General features: G+C 54.7%; 1 protein-coding gene across 7 annotated transcripts in view; it reads right to left on the bottom strand.

Moving 5' to 3' along the window:
• Positions 1-3,862: 3,862 nt before the first annotated feature.
• ATP11A (ATPase phospholipid transporting 11A) overlaps positions 3,863-22,168 on the bottom strand; it is a 128,868-nt gene continuing 110,562 nt past the window's right edge. For 2 of the 7 annotated variants that reach the window (XM_038570080.1, XM_038570087.1), the window contains 6 exons: positions 20,861-20,996; positions 20,398-20,421; positions 15,300-15,365; positions 14,540-14,643; positions 12,806-12,971; positions 3,863-7,961 (listed from right to left, as the gene is read on the bottom strand). In XM_038570080.1, coding sequence (XP_038426008.1) covers positions 7,854-7,961; positions 12,806-12,971; positions 14,540-14,643; positions 15,300-15,365; positions 20,398-20,421; positions 20,861-20,996 — 604 coding nt within the window. In that variant the 3' untranslated portion in view covers positions 3,863-7,853. Of the gene's footprint in view, positions 7,962-8,975; positions 9,079-11,147; positions 11,235-12,805; positions 12,972-14,539; positions 14,644-15,299; positions 15,366-20,397; positions 20,422-20,860; positions 20,997-22,168 lie in introns of all 7 variants that reach the window. The other 5 variants (XM_038570085.1, XM_038570081.1, XM_038570082.1 and 2 more) reach the window with 5 other exon arrangements.

The following is a 22,168-nucleotide window of genomic DNA, read 5'->3' as shown; positions in this document are numbered from 1 at the left end:
CCGGGTGGGTGGGGATCGTCCGGCAGCTGCTGGGTCACCGAGCCCCGCGATCACAGGCACCACAGCAGAGCAAGCCCCCCTCCGCCTGACCCTTGGGAAGTGGGGCGCAGGGGTGTCCCCAGGCCTTCCCACGGGAGTGAGACACAAGAGCCTGGTTTGGGTGGGCTAAGAGCGGGAGCACAGAGACCCCTACTGGAGGGTTTGTCAGGGGTTGCTGAGGGACGCACCCCAGCTGAAGGACAGGGATGCACCTGTGCCCTCCAGCTGACCATGGAAGGGCTGCCCCCGCCTGCCGGCCAGCTCCACTCCCTTGGAGGACCTAGGGGCCCCAGGGGTGGGTCAGACCTGGGTGCCAGCCCTCCATATCACGGTGTCTGGCGTCAGATGTCCTGGCGGCACGACCCTGTGCTTCCCTTCCTCCCTCGGGCTCTGTGTACAATGAGCTGCACGTGGGCTGGGCCCTGGGCCACGTGCTTTGCTCCAGGGGATCCCAGCTTCGTGAGTGCACATGGGTGAGCCCAGGTGTCGCTGCAGGCGGGGATGTGCCCCTAAGCACCCTTGCCTCTCTGCTGCTCGCCTTGCACACACGGCCTCTGCTCGCCCACCCCCCAAGCTGATGAATCTCCCAGTGGGACCCCCGAAACAGGGTCTCATGGGTTGACATGTTGAGGTCCTAACTCCCAGGACCTCAGAATGTGACCTTATTTGGACCCAGGGTCTTTACTGAAGCGATCAAGCTAAAATAACAGACCCTCGCTCCCAACAGGACTGGTGTCCTCATCTTTACAAGGGACATTTGGACACAGACGCATTCACAGGGAGGCCCCACAGGAAGACGAAGCATAGGCTCAAGTGAAGGATGCCACGGACTCCCCGGGCCACCAGACACAGGATGGAGCCGAACAGCCCCCCTGGACTCCTGCTGCTCCATGCTGGCGCCCGAGAGTGCGCATGGCGGGCAGGTGGGAGACCTGCTTCACGTGGCCATTCCATTGAGTACTTGTAGCACCGCTTGACATCCAGGTTTCTGTGCCGCTTGGTTATCTTTCCATGCCATCCTGTCCAGGTGGTCCTGACGCCCTCATCATCGTGTGGCCCGGGGTGGCACAGTCTCTGTGTGACTCACCGGATGTTGCCAGTCAGCACATGGGCCTTTGCTTGCCCTCCTGGGACACAGATGTTTTTTGCTCCACTAGTTGATAAAGATCGAGGAACTGTAATTGTTCACAAAGCATAGCCTAAGCTAATTAAAACATATTTTGCTATTTAACTCTTATTTTGAGACTTTATTTTTTTAAATTTATTATTATTATTATTTTAAGATTTTATTTATTTACTTATAGAGATACAAAGAGAGAGAGAGAGAGAGAGAGAGAGGCAGAGACACAGGCAGAGGGAGAAGCAGGCTCCAAGCAAGGAGCCCGATGTGGGACTTGATCCCGGGTCTCCAGGATCACGCCCTGGGCTGAAGGCAGCGCTAAACCGCTGAGCCACCTGGGCTGCCCTGTTTTTATTTTTTATTTTTTTAGAGATTTTATATATTTTGAGACTTTATTTGTAGGTCTTCAAAAAAATTTTTTTTAAGATTTTATTTGTTTATTCATAAGAGACAGAGAGAGAGAGGCAGAGACACAGGCAGAGGGAGAAGCAGGCTCCCTGCAAGGGAGCCCGATGTGGGACTTGATCCCCGGGTCTCCAGGATCACACCCTGGGCTGAAGGTGGCTCTAAACCACTGAGCCACCCAAGCATCCTGGTCTTCAAAAATTCTAAGAATGTTAAAACTACCTGAGATTCCCAAGAGGGCGTGTTTGTTCTTAATTATCGTCAAATCGTTTCCCTATCTTTGAATCTTGTAAAAACCAAATAAATAAGAGCATTGATGTGAATTTTTCCAAATTATGATTTTGTGTGACTAGTATTAAAGGCTAATACATATTCTTACTAAGCAATAATCAAGGAATCCATATTTCCTATTAAAGTCTTAAAAAAGATTTCATTTATTTATTCATGAGAGAACCAGAGAAAGAGGCAGAGACAGAGGGAGAAGCAGACCCCCACTGAGCAGGGAGCCTGATGGGAGACCCAATCCCAGGACCCCGGAATCACACCCTGAGCCGAAGGCAGATGCTCAACCACTGAGCCACCCAGGTGTCCCTCTTATTAAAGTTTTACAAAGAAATTAGGATGGCACCTGTCCATGGCCGCTGGTTGTCAGACATGGCTCCCAGCGGGCAGGGATTCCAGTGTCTCGCTGGTGGGTCAACAGAACAAACAAAAATCCCTTATGTGAGGGTAAGCGATATGTCACCTCCAACAACGTGCTGTGGGGAGTGTAGTGTCGATTTCTCTAGAAGTTGAATGATTTTGTCAGGATCGGCTGGCATTAGCCATGACATCTGTCTACTAATTGGACTGATGTCTTCAGTGTACAAGAAATTCTTCGTCTGACTGATAGTTGGCAGGTTCTCAGATCTCTGCCAGGCCTCCGTCCAGCTGGGTTAGGACAAGTGAGTGCATCTCCATGAGGAGTTAGACATTTACGATTTCATTCAATGTTCCGGGATTATTCCAAGTCCCGGAGTCCTGAAACTGTGCAAAGGTGAGCATTGTCCCTTGGGGAGTATATTTAAAAATTTTAGTGGTATCCTCTTAATGCGGGAAATTTGTAAATAATATGTTCTCAAGGCTTTTCCATGAAAAAGGGAGCACATGGGTTGTGGGTTATGTTAGGTTATGACCAAGTAACTGGTGGTGTGCTCCTGGGAACATGGGGGAGGGGTGCTGTGTGCCTGTGAGCCTCTGCCAACGGGCACTCACTGGACGTCAGACGAGGTGAGAGAGATACCCACCCCAGCCGCCAGGCTCCCCCGAGCCGGGTGTAGACACTGGACAGCTAACGACAGACACGAGGCCCTGGGACCCTGGAGTCACCAGGGGCACCTACGTCCCGTTGGTGATTCAGTCTCGTGCTGGCCACTGGTGGTTGGCTGGGGACAGTGACAGCTACCCACTCTGCACATTCCTCAGCACTGTGTGCGCAAGGGCCGGGGACGAGCCCCAAAGTTAGAACTGCACGTGCTGGAGACCTAGGCCTGCCTGACCTGGTCCCTCCCAGAGGTTTGGGGGTCCTGTGAGGTGATGGCATCAGAGCATCAAACACTTGCTCCACCTTTGTCACTCTAATCGGGTCAGAATCCCAGGGTCTGGTATTAGGTTTTGTGGGTTTGAGGTTAGTCCTCAGACAAGGAGCTGGAGGGGCGGCAGCGGGGATCTGGGTGGGGACGGGGATGCATGGAACCAGCCTGCTGTTGACCAGCGGGCGCAGGGGACACCTGGAGGGAGCCATGGATGACGTGGCCCAAGTCTGGACAGGAGGCAAGAAGAGAGATGAGAGTAAGAATGGGGGAGGTGGAAGCTTACACCCCAGGTGGCAAGAGGCCAGTAGAGCTCAGCCAGCAATCCCACGAGGCAGCCCTCCTGCCCTGCATGCCCGGGCCGCGCTGTGGCCTCGGTGAGTGCAGGCACCACCTGGGCATCAGGAGACCCTCAGCACAAACACTTGGGCTGACAGGGCTCACCCTGCAGCTTCCGTCCCCAGAGACTTGGGCCTAACTGCTGATTATTGTTTTTTCTTTTTTTTTTAATTTTTTTAATTTTAATTTATTTATGATAGTCACAGTGAGAGAGAGAGAGAGGCAGAGACACAGGCAGAGGGAGAAGCAGGCTCCATGTACTGGGAGCCCGACGTGGGACTCGATCCCGGGTCTCCAGGATCGCGCCCTGGGCCAAAGGCAGGCGCCAAACCGCTGCGCCACCCAGGGATCCCTGATTATTGTTCTTATTTATAAAGAAACCAAACCAGACATTTCTTTCATCTTTATTGCAAGCAGATTCAAGTTTCCTGCTTAAATAATCTGCAGAAAAGTCTGATATAATTATCATCGATATTATCTACAGAAATAAAAGTTAAAACCAGTAGCATACAAAATAAACTTTACAGAAATGTAAGATTTGGTTTAATCACAATTTAATTTTTTAAAGTGGGTTAATGAATTATTATCAATCAAACATTACTACCTGGAGACTGATTTATTATCTTAACTGCACCTACTATATTTCATAATTAAAAATAAATTCCAGTATTTATGATGATGACAACTATAGATACCATTCATGTTAAATACATTTTGAAGATTCTTTTATTGCATTACATAATGAATGGACATTTTAAATGGCAATGCACATCATAATTTTAAGTCAGAGACAATATATGCATATTAAAATTCTGTATACTTCGATAAGATAAAAAATAAAGCTATATAAACTGATCTTTAGATTTTTTCTGCAAAAGTAGAATCACACTTTAATACTTCCAACGCATCATCATTAAAGCTTTGTTTATAGACAATATCAGAATGATTCTCACTCCCATTCACCTAACCCTCTAACTTAAAAAAAAAAATGCATTTGCCAACTGACATTTTTCCTGTTTTTAAATGGGAAGTTTCCAAAAGAAATGTAGAAGGCAGGAAACCACACACCGAAATATGACCCAGAGCTGTTACATGAATAATGTGGATTTCAAAGTAAAGTAGGAGGAGTTGCATTAGATTATTACCAGTCAGTGCAACACGGACAAACTTCGTGCTTTTAAAGAAAAAGCCTGGAAAACTCGCTTTAGGCTGCACGGGACACTTGATGTGCAACAATTTGAGGCTAATTAGAACAGCGTGTAGGAGGCATTTCTGTACTTGAAGCTGCAAAATCTCACCAGGCCAAACAACAATTCTATAAACTCGCCAGTGCAGAAGCCGGGCGTGTGGGCCTCCTTTCCTCGGGCAGCCACCGCCCCCATGGGGGTCTGTCTGGTCTGTGTTCACCCTACAGAGTCAAACGCATGGGACTGGCTGATGTGGGTTCTAACCGGAGTTGCCAAGGGGAGGATGGCTTTTCCCCCAGCTGCCCGTGGCAGAGGGCCAGCCAAGGCTCCCAGGTGCAGGCAGAGGCCCCGCAGCTCGGAGGTCCAGACACTGCTCTCTGCCACCTGTCCTAGGGGCGGAGCCGTGGGGGGCGTCAGCCGGGAGGCCTCCCTGAGGAGGCGGCGCTTGTTAGGCAGCGGCCCTGCAGCATCGTCCATTCCGTAGCCCCCTTGCACGCCCCGGGCCCGAGGTCCAAGGAGCCTTGTGTTCATGGAGCTCCTGGCAGGGTCCCCTTGGGAAGGAGGCAGGATGCTTGGAGCCCAGGGAGCATGTCTGTGCGCACTGTGTGTGTGTGTGTGCACGTGCGTGCGAGCTTGTGCACGTGCACGTGTGTGGCCCTGAGTGGACATGTTGCTGAAAGCAGGAGACGAGGACCCGGTGAGGACCACCTGTGCTTTATTGGTGACCTGCTCTGAAGGGGATGGATGGTGCGCCGTTCGGAACCAGAAGTTGGGGCCAGTGTGGGAGTTCATTAACGCGGGCAGTCCTGAACAAGATTTCCAAAACTAAGAAAAATGTTTAAAGTTGACAGGACTTGCTTGAAGGTCATTTTAAGGCAAGTAAACAGGAACTAGTGGAGATGAGAGGTGGCACCGGGTCCTATGCACACATCCATCCCAGCGGCTCTTCCGCTCTGCCTCCCGCCCACTGTCCGTGTCCAGGGACCGGGTGCAGTCTCGGGGCATTTCCCAAACCATCTGGTGAAAGCCATCTGGAGCGTGTAAGGGGTTAGTGACTTCCACAATGAGATGCACATTCTCAGAGGTTAAGTAGTGACTGTCTCAGCCCAGGGGAGAGAGGATACCGAACCATCCATCGAGAAGCTTCTATTTTAAGGCCGAAGGATGGAAATAAAAAAAAAAAAAACACAAAAAGCAGATGAAATCTGCAATCAACTATGAAGAGCAAGCAAGCAAAATATTGTGCTCTAAATATGCCTTCAGTGAATCACTGCTGCTGGGAGCACCAAACACAAACAGGGAGAACAAAATCAAATCTGAGACTTCACATTCATTGGATATGGAGACATTCCGCTGGAACTCCCACCAGAATTTAAATGCAAAGTGGCCAAAAGTTAGTCAACTTAAAAAATAAAAGCTTTAAAAAATACTTTAAAAATTAGACGTGGTATGTTAACAAATAAATGAATCAAGAGATAGAAACAGCTATGAAAATACTTCAGTGCAAAGGCAATTTTAAGATTTCTAAAAAAATACATTACAAAGAATTTGTTAACTAAACATACAGAGAATCTGTCCCCCTACAGGTATGACGTGTATACCCATATTAGGTTCTTAAAAACGGCTGTAAAAACACACACAGCATTGTTCGCAGGGTCTAGCGCGGACGGGACGTCCGGGGCGCCACCACACACAGGACGTGGGGACGCGGGGGACGCAGGACGGACTGGACGGAGACCCCGGCGCTCTTCGTCCTTTCTCCTGGTCTTTGGTATGCTGTTTCTACTTCACCTGAACTCATCCCAATTACTCTGTGTACTCAGTTAATTCATCCCCCAGTTCAAATAAATATTTTATAGGCAAAACATGATACAATCAAGCTGTGAAATCTGGACTTTCAAAAATGCCTGGCACCTAGCGACTCCGAAGACAACTCCGTGTCCACGCACCAGCATCCCCGGTCCCAGCAGCGGCCTGGAACCCCACAGTGGGCAAGGGGCCTGCTTGTAGTTGAGCTTCTGGGTGATGCTTTCCTAAAAAGGCATCTATTTCAACATCCAAACTTTGAATCTGACTGAAATGTCTTTGTGGACCATTAAGGCTACATCAAAGAGTTATTTCTAGAAGCAAAGAGCGGTCCAGAGAAGGGATGGGGACTATCAGCACGGCAGCCTTCTGAACGTCTGCCCACCCCACCTGACCCCTGGACAGCCCATCGCAACATGGCAGAGATCTGACAACGCAAGGTCTGGTCCAGGGCGGCCACCCTGCTTTCGGGATGCAGATGCTGCCTCACCTTCAGACCTGTGTCGGCCTGAAACAGATTCTGGGAGGTGGATGCGGTCCCTGGGGGGACCTTGAAGGGGCCTGATCGGCACAGCCCGGCCAGCAGCCTTCCCCTGGAACCGGTGACACAAGCGCCCCGACAAGAGAAAGTGGGGAGGCTCTACTTGTGGGGCATGAGGAAAACTACCTCTGAATGTGTCCTGGGAAGGCTTCAGTGGACAGAGCTGCCAATCGTTCACGCACAGTACTTTCTCCTCCACAGGCCAGGGCACGGGAAACACTCAGAGATCCGCACAGGGGACGCTAGCTCCCTTGGAGAGGCAAACTCCCCCTCAGACAGATCCCGACAAGCAGCTTCGCTAGGTGGCAGGTGGGACAGAAGCAGGACAGTCCAGGACGTGGACGGGCTGTGGGAACAGGTGACGCCAGGTTCCAGTCTGGCCAGCTCCAGGAGCACGAGGACCGGAGTGCTGCAGACGAAGCAGCACAGAGGCCCGGCCAGCACGTCCCACAGTGAGGACTGGACCGCTGTGCTCAGGATTGATGGCGGTGCGGCCAGCCCTGCTCAGGGTGATGGTCACCACCACACGGTGTCCTCCTCTGGTGGCACCTGAGACTAGAGGCCTTGGCCCGGGATGCCCTGGGCTGTGTGCGCCCTTCCTTGCAGCCCAACTGAAGCCCGAGGGAGGCCGTGTGGGGCCCCCAGACCCAGGAGAGGCGGCGCGCCAGCCGTGTGCTCCAGACAAGTCCGGTTGTTCTTGTGCCTCCCCGGGGGGTGTGGAGAAGTACACGTGCGCGGCTCTCAGAGGCTTGGACTGGCGGCCCGTCCGCCAGCAGTGCCCGTGGGGCGCAGGACTGGGAGGTGATAGCTGTGCAGGGAGACCCTTGAGGGAGGCCACGTCAGCGTCACCTGTTTTGTGTGCGGGCCTGGAACATGGCCCAGGGGCTGGGGCTCTGTGGACAGGCCAGGAGGGTGAGTTCTGGGAGGTGGTCGTGGCCGCACGTGCATGTGCTCTGTTGGAGAACAGAAAGGATAGCGTCAGTCCCAGGACCCCGTCCCCCTACCAGGAACCCTGCCTACCCTGCTCTGACGCTGCCTGTGGGGACTCCCGTTCCAGACACAGGCCGGGCTTGTGTGTCCCATATGACTGAGAATATGGAACCAGCGTGCTGACCGCGTTCTGGCTACGAACAGCTACCCTGCTTGGTTGGCTCCACCGTCAGGTACACCCGGGGTGAGTCACTGTAAAGCCTGTGCCAGAGGGACAGAGACTGCCTGGGGACCGAGACTGGGGCCCAGGGTCTCCCTCCACGCACACAAACATGGTCTGTGTGGGTTCTCAGGGCCCAAGGAGGCCAGCAACCTCGCCTAGACATTGTTAAATTTACCAGGCAGCAGGGATGGGGGCAGCAGTGCAGGAGAAACTGGTCTTCCAGGGATTACCGTCCTCAGGCACACCTGCTCCTGGACAAGAAGGCAGGTGTGCCTGTCGTGCCTCGAAGCCCAGCTCAGGGTGCTTCGTGCATGTGGCTGCATTTCCACACCTTTCTGGGGCAGACACGGCTCCACGTGTCGGCTGATGGACAACGGAGGACCTGGGCCAGACGTCTGCCTGGGTGTATTCAATGTGAATTGTGCAATATCCCACTTTTTCACAATTTGGTCTTTCCTGATACACCTTTAAGAGGAAGCTCCTTCCAGGACCACAGCTGAGGAATGAGCTTTGTTCCACAGACTAACCACAGGGCACGCAGGGTGAGTGGCCTCCCATAAATGCATGTGGAAAGACGCTGGCCATGGCACCTGTGAGTATGTGCGTGCTGTACACAGCCACAGGCAGCCCAGCCATGCTCAGGTCACTTACCTGGGAGAAATACACATGTGTGCGTAAAAAGTGTTTGTTTTTCATCATGACCCTTTGTTACCAAAATGGCACAGCACAGCAAAACTTTGGAGGAAAAATGGACAGTTTGGAAGGATCACAGCACACCCAGGAGGCCTGCCAGCAGTGTGGCAGACACTGTTACCTATCCTTGGCTAATGGCGCCTCGGCCGCGGCAAGAGGTCCTTCAGAAGTGGCCCGTCCATGCTCGGCGCAGCAGCGACCGATGCTTTGAGTTTCGTGCTCTGCTGCAAGGTGAGGAAAAATACTGAGAGGGGCTGCGCCTGGCCCCCAAAGCACTTCCCGTTGGAGAGTACGACCCTGCCTTACAGCCGGGCATGGGGCCTGAGCCAGCAGTGCGTGTCCCCTGGACGTCCATGTGAGCCGGGGGCAGTGGGATGGGCACAGGCTCTCCATGTGGGCGCTGCCAGGGAAGGAGCTGGTCTTCCTAACTGCCCTTCACGTGACAAAGACCGAGGGTCAGGACAGGGCACGGAGAGGAGAACAGGGCAGGCCCGGGCAGTGGGCTGAGGGCCCGTGGGCAGCTCAGCAGGAAGGGCCAGACTGGCTGCTCCCACGCAGCTTCCTCAGTGCTTACCCCCGGGGGAGGAACCGCACCTGCCTGTCCCTCTGCCCCCGTCCGCCGCCCCGACTCCTGTTGGACACATGAGTCCCACCCAAGGCTAGACCCCCGAGAGGTGTGGGTGTCACAGTGCCGCAGGTCAATGCGGCCAGGCATCCCAATGCTGGCTTTCTAGTCAAACGTATTAGGGTCTCGGTCACCAGGAAGAGGGAATTTTAAGAGGTGAAGAAGTATGAAGTGTGAGATGCAGGATGTCTCCTGACGAGGGGAAGGATGAACTAATCGGGGCATGGGCTAACCCAGCTGAATGCGTGTGCAAGTACGTACACGTAGGTTACGTAGGCAAACACATAAAACCTGTGGTGCCTGTGACGTTTTTGATTTTAGCAGAACAGGTGGAAGGAAATGCCATCCACATAAAGGAAGACTGGTCCAGGTCTATTCCTCCAAAGCTTTGCAGGTGTCTGGGTGGGTTCCCAGAAGCACAAGCGCCCGCCCGTGTGCATACCACGTGCTCTGGCCGGTGCAGGTGTGGCCGTGGATGCTGCAGCCGCCCAGCACCAGCCTGCCCCAAGCAGCCAGAGGCGGCTGTGAGAGCAACTCGTAGCAAACCTCATCCGTCAAGAGGGCAGTCATGTAATTCTAGCCCAGAGTTGGCAAGATTTAATCCATCTCATAAGCACATCCTATGACTTATGGTGCTCCTTCTAATACGTGCATCCCAAACGTTTCCAAGTATGTACGTAGTGAGATGGAATCATGTCATTTATTTAGCAAGTTCTGATGGCACCAGAGTAGAAAAATTTTGATTGTTGATAATTACCAGAAGTAAAAAAATGTACCATCCTGTTAGTTAAAAAAACAGTATTTGAACTTGAGGATGAACAGTCATTTAAATAAAACAACCTTTTCTTACTGGGATATTTTCCAATGAACTCAGCTGCACCAGGAAACACATATTTTCAAAGCATCTCTGATATGAAGCCTCCGTGAATGTGGCATTCAGACACATGGACAAACAGACGAGAAATGGGCAAAGCCATCCCTGGGCAGATGTGTCCCTACAATCTTGGCTACTCGTGGGCACACTGAGTCCCGGCAGCTGCCACAGATGTGGCCCCGGACGTGGCCCCGTGCTGCCAAGAAATAAGCCAACACTACCGTGTACAGCAAAGTAGAGGCTTTTCCTTAAAACAGATTTTTTTTTTAAAAAAGTTAAAAGAAAATTCGAAAAACTACTTGGCCCAAACACATCTCTCTGTCTCTGTCCCTGGTCGGAGTGGCTCAGCCCGAGCCCTCTCTTTTCTGCAAGGCCTCTGGAGGGCCTCAGTCTCCCTGTCCGTGGAATGGGTGCATGAGTGAGGAGGTCCTGCTGTCCACGCGCCACGGGCTGCAGAGAGGGTGTGGTGCTGAGACGACTCGGCTCACATAGGCTCCAGCAACTTGGGAGGGGCCGCACCCACACCTGTGTGCAAGGGCCGCTGGTAGCCACTGGCCAGTGTGCAGCCCTAAGCGCTGGCCAGGGGCGTGGGGACCTGGCCCCTCCCGTGGACACAGAGCACAGGCCACAGCCTGGGCAGCCCTCAGACCCAGGTCGCCCCAGGAGCTCCTGACACATGCACATCCGGGACAGCAGAGGCCAGCCCGGGAGCAGAGGGGGATGGCTCTCAGCGAGCAGGCGGCCCTCTCTTCCTGCGACTGTAACCCCACCGCCAAACGACAGAAAAGCATCACCTTGTTCCGTTAGAAACTCAGACTGCTGGAGGTCTGAGAGAGCATAAAGATGGTGGACTGCTCGACAGAAAGGCACTGGTTCTTAGTCTGCAGTCCCAGAGGGGCCGAGGGGCCATGCGCGCCGCGAGACAAGTGGGGGCGGTTAGTGGACAGACAGGTGAGACAAGGGAAGGAGGAAGGAAGAGAGAAACAAGTTAAGGCGGTCCGAGCCCAGTCAATCGCAGGAACCTCCCTCGAGCATCCCGTCACCGTGAAGCAAACCAGGAGTGGGTCTCTGCCCGGAACAACCCGGCCCCCCGGGCGGAAACCCTCCTCGGACTCCTCCTTCCCCACACACCCCCTTCCCCGGATGCCCCGTTCCCTGCTTCGCAGGATGCCCCGTTCCCTGGATGCCCCCTTTCCTGGACACCCCTTCCAGGACACCCCCTCCTGGATGCCTGCTACCCTGGATGCCCCCCTCCCCGGGCGCCCCCTCCTGGATGCCCCCTCACTGGACGCCCCCTCCCAGAAGCCCGTATCCCTGGATGCCCCCTCCGGGACAACCCCTCCTGGAGGGCCTCTCCTCCTCACGGCCATCCACACTTGTCATAAGGCAGTGTCGCTCGAGAGCTCAGAGCACAGGCATCCACGAACACTCCTGCGCTCTGCCAGGCTGACTACGAACACGTGGGCTCAAGCTGGGAACCACCAGGGAGGGATGGGGCGCTATGCCCAATGTCATAAACTAGACCGAGGCTTCAGAGGAAGTTCGCCCACCCTGATCCCCTTCAATCCCTGAATCGGGTAGAGGAGGGGCACACGGTGCTGGGACCTCACTCGCTGCAAACCCCGTGGGGGCCTAGCTCTTTCCCATCCATCCCAGAGGCCGGCCAACTGCACTTGGAGCCTGAGTGCTGGGGCCATCTGAGCTTCCAGAGCTTTCCCCTGGCCCTAGAGGGCATGGATCATCCGCCCACCTGCAGGCCCACCTGTGTTCCACAGGGAAGACATGCACCTGCAGGGAGAGTCCTGCTCTGCCTTCTGCATACTTGGCAGGACCCTCCCTTCTCTTTATGAAGGCTCTGCACCTCCCCGAGATCTTGGGGTGAGGGGTGAGGGAGTGTGCCCTCCCTGAGAACACGAGCAGCCCAGAGTGGTTCTGGGAAGCTCCGAGTGACATCTGCTGCTGTTCGTCAGCCAGGGTGGGCGTTCTGCACAGGTCACTGCTCTCCCGAACCCAGAACTCACTCGCCTGTTGGCCTCAGTGGGGATGGTGGAAAGTGTGGGACCCTAGTGCTCACCAGAATTCCCAGAGTCAGTGCCAGTGTTTTAGCCACATCCCCCACACCCGAGACTTGGGCAACTTTGCCTTCAAGGTAATTAATTTAAAACACTTTTTCAGAGTCACAAAAGAAGAATTTGCCTTCTGAGCTGGCTGAGTCCTTGTCTGCCCATCTTTCTCCTATTTCGGCTGACTAGCTTCTGGGTCACCCTGCACCTCACCTGGGTTCATGCTTAAAATCCTCCGCGGCATTGTGAGGACTCATCACGTTGCCAAGCACAAACCTCTCCTGCTTTCCCTACAGTGACCACAGCGCTTGTTCTGGCTGGGCTCCAGGGCATGCACACAGCCCCCCCTTCCTTCCCCCATGGGCCCACCCCCGTGGCCCCGCCTGTACCTGGACTCTCTCTGTGGCGCTGGGCCACAGCTGCCTACACAGGACTTTCTTGAGAACGTCAGGAAGGAGGCTGACAGTGATGAGGAGGATGATGACCAGCCAGGCTGGGCCGCTGGACAACATCTGGATGAACACATAGTACATCCTTTGATAATTGAGGAATGGCCTAGAAAACAACAGATGGGCAGGTCGGTGGTCACCCAGGGGACGCCAAAACCCGGGCCCATCTTCTCTGCACCTGTTCCCGGAGATTTTACCACTGTCACCGACCCTCAGGGCACTTGGCCCATGTGCGCTAACTACTCGTGAGCAGGGGGCGCAGGGCTGTAAGCAGTGGGGGAAGGAGGCAGGAATTCCACAAATCAGCCCTAAGACAGGGGAAGTCCTCTGGAGATTTCAGGACAGCACAAAATGTCTTTAAAGCATGAAAATTGGTGATTTTTTTTTTTTTTTTTGTATCCCGGAATCATAACCTGAGCACTGGCTATTAACACGCAGAGGACGGCACAGGTTCTGATCAGCAGGGCTGGTTAACCCGGGATTCAGACTGTAAAAAAAGCCATTTTCCTATGAAAATAGCACAAATGGTCTCCCACCCAGGCAAACCTATAATTCAAGAAAATATCTACACTAGGACCCATGAGAGGAGCTGGGAGGGACCAGTGGTGAACGCCAGGCCCGGGGGCTGGGCTCACAGGTTTTCAGGATGAACTGTGGGCCCTCGGGGATCAAGGCTGGAAACCACCTAGCTCAGCACCTACAGGTCCCAGAGAGCATGCAGTGCACAGCGCTGGCACTAGAGGTCAGAGAAGCTCGGAGAGGTGGGGCGGGCAGCCCGCTGCGGGGAGACCACACAGGGGAAGACGTTTCTGGCCAGCATGCTCCATGGGCGGCACTCCCAGGTCTCAGCTGCATCCCAGGAAACACTCTGCCTCACAGGGAGGTGGGGCGCACACAGGAGAATTACAGAAAATGCAGTATGTGCTGTAATGGGAGCAGGGACGAAAGCTTAGGCAACCGGGTGACAAGGTGGGACTGCCCTGACTGCGCAGGGGCTCAAGGGAAGCCCAAGGAGGGCGCTGACGCATGGGGTTCTGAAGGATACATAAGAGCTCACAGGGTCGGCTAGTCTGAAAGGATGTCTGGGCAGAAGGAACAGCAACGAGCCAAGGTATGGCAATAAGAGCACCAGGAGAGATGCCACACACAGCCACTCCTCGCCCCTAACAGGGGCCACCAACCCAGCACCATGGGTTTATTGTCCTGTTCACGTCTCACTCAGGTTTGTTTTTAACCTGGCAGCCACGGCAATCTCTCTACAGAGCACTGGGACTCGGCTGCCCCTCTGCTGAGCGTCCTGGGTGGTCTTTGGGCCAGCCCTGCCGGTGTTCCCATGACACCTGCTCACCACTGCCGCAGCACGGGAGGCTGGACTCAACACGCCAGACACACATATAACCTGGGACCCACCCTGGGAGGCAGCCAGGACACCCGAGATGAGCAGGCCGGCCCCCTCCCAGGCCCTGGGTTAAAGGTCTCCTCTGACCTGCAATAAAGGAGGTCCCTGGAGCCTGGGCACCCACTCTCCCACGTTCCAGCCTCATCACGTGCCACTCAGCGTTGCTCCCCCACAGAGAACGTGGGTCCTGCCTTGCCGCAGGAACGAGGTCGTGCGGGATGCACGCTGGGGCTCTGGAAGCAAGCTCCGCAGGACTGAGTACCCCGAGCTCCTACCAGATAATCCCTCCCCAGAGGAGGGAGAAGACGATGTAGAACAGCAGCGACCCCCAGATGACAAAGTGGTTTATCCACGTCCAGTAGTGCGTGTCGAGCGCCAGCTGAAACACAGACATGGGCGGTGAGGTGGGCTGGAAGGGGCCGCGGTAGCAAGGACTGAAAGCCAAGGAGAAGAGAGGCAAACGGACAGACCACCCTGGCTCCCCAGCGGCCAAAGCGCCCACACAAACCTGCTGAGGAAGGGAACCTGAGGTTCCCCCGGAGAGAAGGCACCGCCCACACATCCCAGGGACACGCCTGGAGCGTCTCCCACACGCGGAGAACCCAGTGGAGCAGCTACCTTGTCAGCTGCCTTCCCACCGAGGACGCACACTGAACACGGACCCTGGTTTGACTGCGACAAGACATGACTTCCCCCAGTACGTTCACTGACTATTTGTGTGTGTGTGTGTGGGGGGGCTGCTCGCTGTTTAAAAGAATTTGAATCTGACTCGTTTCCAATAAAAAGCTCATTCCCTCATTTACCTTCTGTGTAATTCTAGTTCACAGAGCAGGTGGCCTGGTGTAGGGCTGGGGGGGCCTCGGGGGGTGCGGACCTAGGGAGGGTGGGCCTGGGGTGTGGGGCTTGAGGGGGCTGCATCCTGAGGGGCTGCGGGCCTGGGGGTGTCCAGCCTGTGCCCAGTTGATGACAGACGGGGTGGCGCGCCCACAGTGGTTGGCTGGGCCGTAAGGAGGAATGTCTGTGGCAGGAACTCACCTTCAGTGTCACTGTAAATACCATCACGGTGAACACCAGCGTCCCAAACGTCCAGTTTCCAAAGATCTGTAGGGAAAAGAGTCCAGAGTCTCCACTTAATACACACAGTTCCCCCTGCACGTTCGAAACAGGACTGTCTCACCATGCTCCGTGCCAGAAGCCCAGACCCCACACACACAGGGACCAAGTTTGTCACTGACAGAAGCCAGGGCCAGGCCAGCAGCTCAGGGAAGGGCTCAGAGCCTGTCCTGCTGGGCCCTGGATGCCGGCCCCTCCACACTCAACAGACAGTGTCTTAACAAGGCAGACGGCGGGGACAGAGTCCCCAGGAGCTGGAGCGTGGTGCGCACAGGGCGGCTGCAGCTCTGCAGCTCTGCGGCTCTGCGGCCTTGTGTTCACATGGGAGGGACACGGCCCCGCTCCCCGCTCTGCGCTCCTGCACGCTTCAGAGTGAATTCAGGAGGGCTGGCTACTGTCCTCCAAACTCAAACACCTGCCCGCCCTGAGAACCAACCACCAGCCGCTGGTGGGCGGGAGAGCATGACCACGTCATGACCATGTCACCAACCAGGATCACAGGGTGAGGGGAACTGGAGGCAGGCCCGCAGGCGAGTGCTGGCCTCCAGCCCCAGCCCCCAGCCCCCAGGGGGACATGCCCACCTGCTGGGGGGGGTGGTGCTGGGGGCAGCGAGACTCTGCGTGGCATCGCGAAGCTGCACTAGTAAAAACACAGGCTCAAACCACAAAAACAAGACATTTCTCAACTACAGACACAGACACAGAAAGCAAAATACTGACTTTCTCATCGGGGAAAAACCAGTCCTTGGGGGATTTTAGTCCACGGGAGCTATTCTCCTTGAGATTTCTGCAGAATCCCCTAAGCACAGCCTCCTCCTGGTGTACGGGGACCAAGCCTCTTAGAAAATGCACCTACGACTTCTTTGAAAGAAAGCAGCCCTAGTTCACAAAGAATTAAAAAGCTGGAACACCACGGCTTTGTGTGTGGTGACTTCAACACAGAACGAATCTACATGTGGCTCCGGGGGCACAGTTACTGGGCCTCTGCACAGGTCCGGGGAGGCAGGAAGCTCCCTGTAGGACCTTGAACTGCCGCGAGGACTTCCTGTGGCACACAGGCCCCCACAGACCCCCCACTGACCCCCACTGACCCCCACTGACACCTGCCCATCCCTGGGAGCAAAACGAGCTTCTGACACTGACACACGGGTGGCTTCCTGGAGGCGACTCTGCCTCTGGGGACACCCGCAAAGTCCCAAGATGGTGCTGGTGGCTGCATTGGGGAGGGAGTTCCTGGCATCTCGCGGCTGGGGCTGGGTGTGCTAACCGCTCAGGGCGGCCCCATGAAAGCCTGCAACTTTCCAGCCCTAACAGGCAGTAATGCCCAGGGAAGGAACTCTGGTCAGGAAGTGCTGTCTTGTCAATGTTAACTTTGGGGGCAGGAAAAATGTTAAACTCTGGGACCGGGTGCAGCTGGCAGCAGCCTGTGAAAGTGCTCGGCCAGCAGGGTGTCAGGACACAACACTGCATTTGTTTTTGCTGGAAGCCGATGTTTGCAGACAAAAGGACAGGGTGAGCCACAGCAGGTTGGGGCAGCCTGCAGCCCAGACCCCGAGTGGGCCTGTCACGGGGGCCTGGCGGGAGGCCTGCCTCCTGCTCTTCCTGACACCGTGAGCCTGTGGTCACCACCCAACAGGGCAGGGAGCATGGAAACACTTCTGAAGCATCAGATGACAGCAAACTGCAGAAGCGTGAGGGTGCACAGCAGGGGCACAGGGGTGCACCAACAGTATCGTGAGCTGGCAGATCCGTAGACTTGGTGACTAGCAGACCCGGGGAGAGGTCTCCTGACGCCTCGCCAGCAGCGCACGTGGGCCTCGGCTGCAATGGTTACAGGCACGCAGCAGAAGCGCACAGCTGTGTCGACTCCAGAACGGAGAGGTTGCGAGCCCTGGTGCTGCCCTGGGCAGGCAGTTCCTGACCCGCTGGAGTTAGGCCCCAGCTCCACACCCGGCTGGAGGCTCAATGGAAATCACTGCGCTTAACTCTGGGAACAAGCATCCCTTGAATGCAGCTTCCCACTAGCCTCTCAAGGGCTCTCGAACCCAACTCCACATAGGTTGGGGCGGGGGGAGTCACAAAATGTACTGTACACCTTTCTGGAGGAAAGCGTTTCTGGAATGTACCTTTCAACTAGCTTCTCACGTAAGGGAGTTAGAACCTATTTTCTCAGCAGTGGTGGAGGCGCAAAGGGAAAGCAGTCTACTTATCTCTGCAAACACCCTCCTAATGTCTTTATTTGCTGCAGGTAGAAGGCTCACTGCTAGTATTACTGAAGTTGTTTACCATGATTTCTTTGGATTGGGGGAGAGAGGTGGGAGGCAGGATGCCCCCCCAAGTCAGCTGTCCCCCTCTGTGCTAGGCTGTCCAGAGGGTTTGCTCCCTGTGTGCCATCCGTCCCGCCCCAGGAGGAGGCCTGGCCTGGTGTCCTACGGGAGCACTCCCCTCCACACAGACTTCCAGGGACTTTCCAGCCTCTGTCGGGGACACGAACACCTAGCAAGCACCCACGAGCCCCAGGACCCCCCTCAACTGGGCCTCTGTTCTCCAGGAGCATCTTGTAGGAAAGTGTTCTGCTCACAAAAGCCCTCACACCCAACCAACTTTATTTTCACGTGTGAAAATATTCCACAACAGACATAACTGTGTTTTCTCAAGATCCCGGCCATAAAAATCCCGTCCATGCTCCCTTCACACAGACTCCCTACTTCTAGGGTGTGTGCGGTCACCATCTGGCCTCTGTGTCAGCCGACTTCTGTTACCACACGTGCCAGCCCCGTCCAGAGCTGAACCTGCTGCTCCATGAGAGTGAGGAACGGTCTCAGTGCTCTAGTTTGCGGCAGCAGGAGAAATAACGTTGGCTTTGGCTCTTGTGTCTGCGTAGAACATGTTCCTACCAAGAAGTGATGGTGAGCATCCCCTGACACCCCACGTGACCTACGAACACTCCTATGGGATGATGTAGATCTCAAGGAGTCCTCACCTCCCCATGGTCGATGGGATGGGGCTTCTGAACCGTCATGCCCCGAAATGCTTCTGGCCAGGAAGGGTGGTTGGACAGAATGGACGGGCATTGACTCCTGCTGTGCATGCGCCAGGGGCACCGTCAGCCGCCGGAGACTGGCCCTCAATGTACCCGGGTTACTACAGAGCCAGGCTACAGTGCCATCCTAGTTTTGTGGGCCATCTCACCTTAGCACCAAAGCCGATGAGAATGTAAGAAAACCATCCTGATGAGAAAGGCTCCATGTGGAGTTGTGGGGGGCCCTGGAGTCAGAACAGCAGACATTTAACCTTGGCCTTTCCTTGCATGGAGTGGCTTTGGGCTGTCCCAGCCTCTGGGGGCTCCTGTCCCCTCAGATACGGGAGGGAAATGTGCTCCCTCAAGACCGCGGGTGCTGTGGTTCCTCCTCACTCGCTCTCACAGTGCTGGTTTTCAGGCTCTCCGCCGTCTACTGCAGGAAACTTTGCCTCTCAAACACGTCACTGTGGGCAAACACCTCACACTACAGGCCCTACTTGGTACCAACTGACCTGCGCACTGGGGCACAGTATTGCTGGGCTACTGAGCAGCCTGTGGTGGTAATGAGGATAAGCGCTGGGCCACAGGTCAGGGTTCAGGTACCCTGCAGGCTCCAGGCGTCCTATGGAAACAGGCCAGTCAGGAGGAGAGCAGAAGGCACCCAGGAACAGGCAGGAACTCCTGCAAGGCACCACTGCCCCCTGACCCTCATCAGCATGAGGAGCAGCTGGAGGGGGCTTGGCCAGGAGCATGTCAGGGCTCCAGGGGTTTGAGCACGAGGAGGAGACACTTGCCCAGGCCTCATGAGGGACCAGCACTGCAAGGCCACACCATACCTGCCCTGGGCATGACCACATCCAGGGTGCACAGGCACACACATATTTTCGTGCATATCCATTCCCACTGAAACTGTGTCCTAGGGATGCTCGGGAGGTACCGGTCACTTTGCTAAGTTCTATTGAGACGGAGGCAACTAAGGAGCGGAATAAAATAGTACCATCAATTTTACACAAAACCCCTGAGTTTGAGTGCCCGAGAGTGTACAGTCCTTAATCTGTACAGTCCTTAATCTGTACAGTCCTTAATCTGTCTGAACTCAGGCCCAGGTGAGGAGCCTTTCGTGGTACTGACAGTTGACCTCGGTCTAGACGTCCCAGCTCTGGAGACACAAAATCTTAGTTCTTCCCAAGGTACATGCAGGACAGAAGTCCCGTGGATGCCCTGCAGGAGCACAGTCCCTGCCAGCGTCCAGGGGTTACCCAGGTGAACAAAGACAAAGAACGAATCCTAGAAAAATGTCAAGCTTAAAAGAAAAAAAAAAGGTCAAGCTTTAAAAAAAGTCCAATGAAATGTTTAAAACGTTTTTCAAGATCAATTTAGGAAAAGTTGATTTAAGTTACAATGAAAGAGCAGCACCTTTTAGTAATGAGAGGAAAGAAAAAACTTGCCACTCGCCAGTGAATAGTCCGCCCACCTGGCAGGGAGAGTGTGCTCCCGAGAGACAGAAGGAGGACTCAGCAGGAGGAGAGGCCCTCATGCGGCGCAGGGAGCTTCTACCCACAGATCACCTCCTGCACGCGCCAGCAGTGCTGGGTCAGTGCGGCTGCCAAACCCAGGCACCTGAGCATCCCCCATGTGCACCTGCTATTCCTGACCTGCGCCCAACACTTGGTGCTGCGTCTCCACTGGGCATCCCGTACCTGGGACGGTGCTTGCATGGAAGTTTAAGGGACGTTTAAATATATCAAATCCACTTAAACACCACCACTTCCTCGGCTGGCCAGCCTGACACAGAAACTGAGAGAAGAAACAGCAAGTACAAAACCAGATGCAGACATACTCGTCTAATGCAGCGCTGGCCCCGCGTGGGGGCCGGCGGCAGCCCACAGGTTTCTACCGACAAAGCACACAGAAGTCGCCACAAGTGAAAATATTTCGAGAAATATTTTATTTTTAATGCACTTCAAAACATAAAGGACAAACCCACAGTTTTCTTACCATGTGTGTGTTGGTGGTCATTATCTGAGAGTGGGGAGGGAGGCCAGTGGCAAAAAGACAAAAGCAAGATACGAATAAACAACCCCCAGAGATTATGCAAACGACCAGAGGGCTGACTGGCTATCAGCCAACTACAAATCTACTCCTTGCAAAGACAACAGATACTTAAGGTAGGTATGTAAAAAAATGCTACAATGTGTTAAATATGAAATTAATTCCCATAAGAAATAGGCTATGCCAGAGTGATGGGCATAGCTGGAGGAGCAGCTAGTGGTGGACGGGCTCCCACAAGCCTGTAGCTCTCAAGAGGGGTATTCCCTGGGGAGCAGAGCCACACAGAGCACAGCACTTACAGGTGCCCGCGGCCCCCAGGGCCCACATACCAGGCCGCACAGGCCCCCCTGCCCCGTGCCCGATGGGGACCTGGAGCAGCCCAGCCAACAAGATGTGGTTCCACACTAACCTGTCCATTGCTGGTCACCGTCGTGTTTTCAAACATGAAATAAGCACCAAAGAAGAATACCAGAGCATCAAATACTCCTAAGAATGTCCAGTAAATGAACACACGCCAGCGGAGTAGAGCGTTCTTAGCAATATCTCTGTGTAAGCAAATAGGTGAGATTGCAGGTCAGTAAAACCAAACCCCCAAGGTGACCAGGCCGTCTCCAAGCCCTGCAGTGACCATCTGTCCAGGAAATCCCTTTGGCCACTGTGCTACCCTAGGCTGCAGAGCCCACTGGCTGTGAAAGTGGGCAATGGAGAATCGGGCCTTGTACCCAGGACCCAGGGTCTGTCTGCAGGGGGCCACCCTGCCTGTGCAGGTGTGGCTCCCCTCCTCTGCTTAATGCCCTCTGCACCTGCACTGGGGCTGGCCCTGATCTCATAGCCTTCTGGGGGAATCCCAGCAGGCTCCTCCCCATGGCATTACATGGAATGTGTCCCCAAGTCACACACTGCATGTGCTCTGGCCGCCTACCCTATGGCCACCTGCTGGACACCACTCGTCCCTTCACCCCATGCTCTGCCTGGCTCCACCAAGGCCTTGGGGCAGCCACGGTACAGAAGCAGAGCCAGAGGACAGTGAACAGAGCAAACATGCTACAATGGCACAGGGACCACATGGACAACATCCCCATGGGATCAAAGGTGAAGGGCAGACAATGGGTTCGGTTCCCTCCCTCCAGGGGGACACGGATGTGCCTAAGGCAGACAGACGCTCACATGTCTGCTTGTGAATGGATCAGGACACAAGGCCCATGGACCTTCCCGCGTCATGCAAACTGTGGGTGTCAGGCCTCCGGGCATAGCTCCCGCTGTGACTCATATAGCTGTTAGCCCACAGGAGGCCAACCCTGATGGTATATGGTGAGCTCCACGCTTGCTTTACTGCCCACCGCAATCATGCGGGGCTCCAGGGCTCCCAGACACAATGCCGCGGCCAACGCTCTGACGAAGGCCATGACGCTGGCTAGCAGTCTGCAGTGTGTGGGTGCAGGACCCCCCCCTCCCCCAGTAAGTGCTGGATGATACTGGTGCTCATGTCCGGGGGGCACCGCTCAACCCTCCGTGGGACATTGTCAGGCAGTAACCACCAGGGAAACCGGGTAAGTGCTCACAGAATCTGTGCATTCTTAAAACTACACACGCATCTAACATTATCTGATATGAGGAATTTACTCTAAAAAGCCACAAAAACAGTTAACATACTGAATCTGCCAGCAATCTTGGAGTACACTCCAATACAGCAGAAAAACACTTTTTCCCAATTGTT

The sequence above is a fragment of the Canis lupus genome, chromosome 22 (genome assembly GCF_011100685.1).
Source record: "Canis lupus familiaris isolate Mischka breed German Shepherd chromosome 22, alternate assembly UU_Cfam_GSD_1.0, whole genome shotgun sequence".
Taxonomy (NCBI): Eukaryota; Metazoa; Chordata; class Mammalia; order Carnivora; family Canidae; genus Canis; species Canis lupus.
Note: the sequence above shows the minus strand (reverse complement) of the source record. Positions and strands in the feature narration are given on the sequence as shown.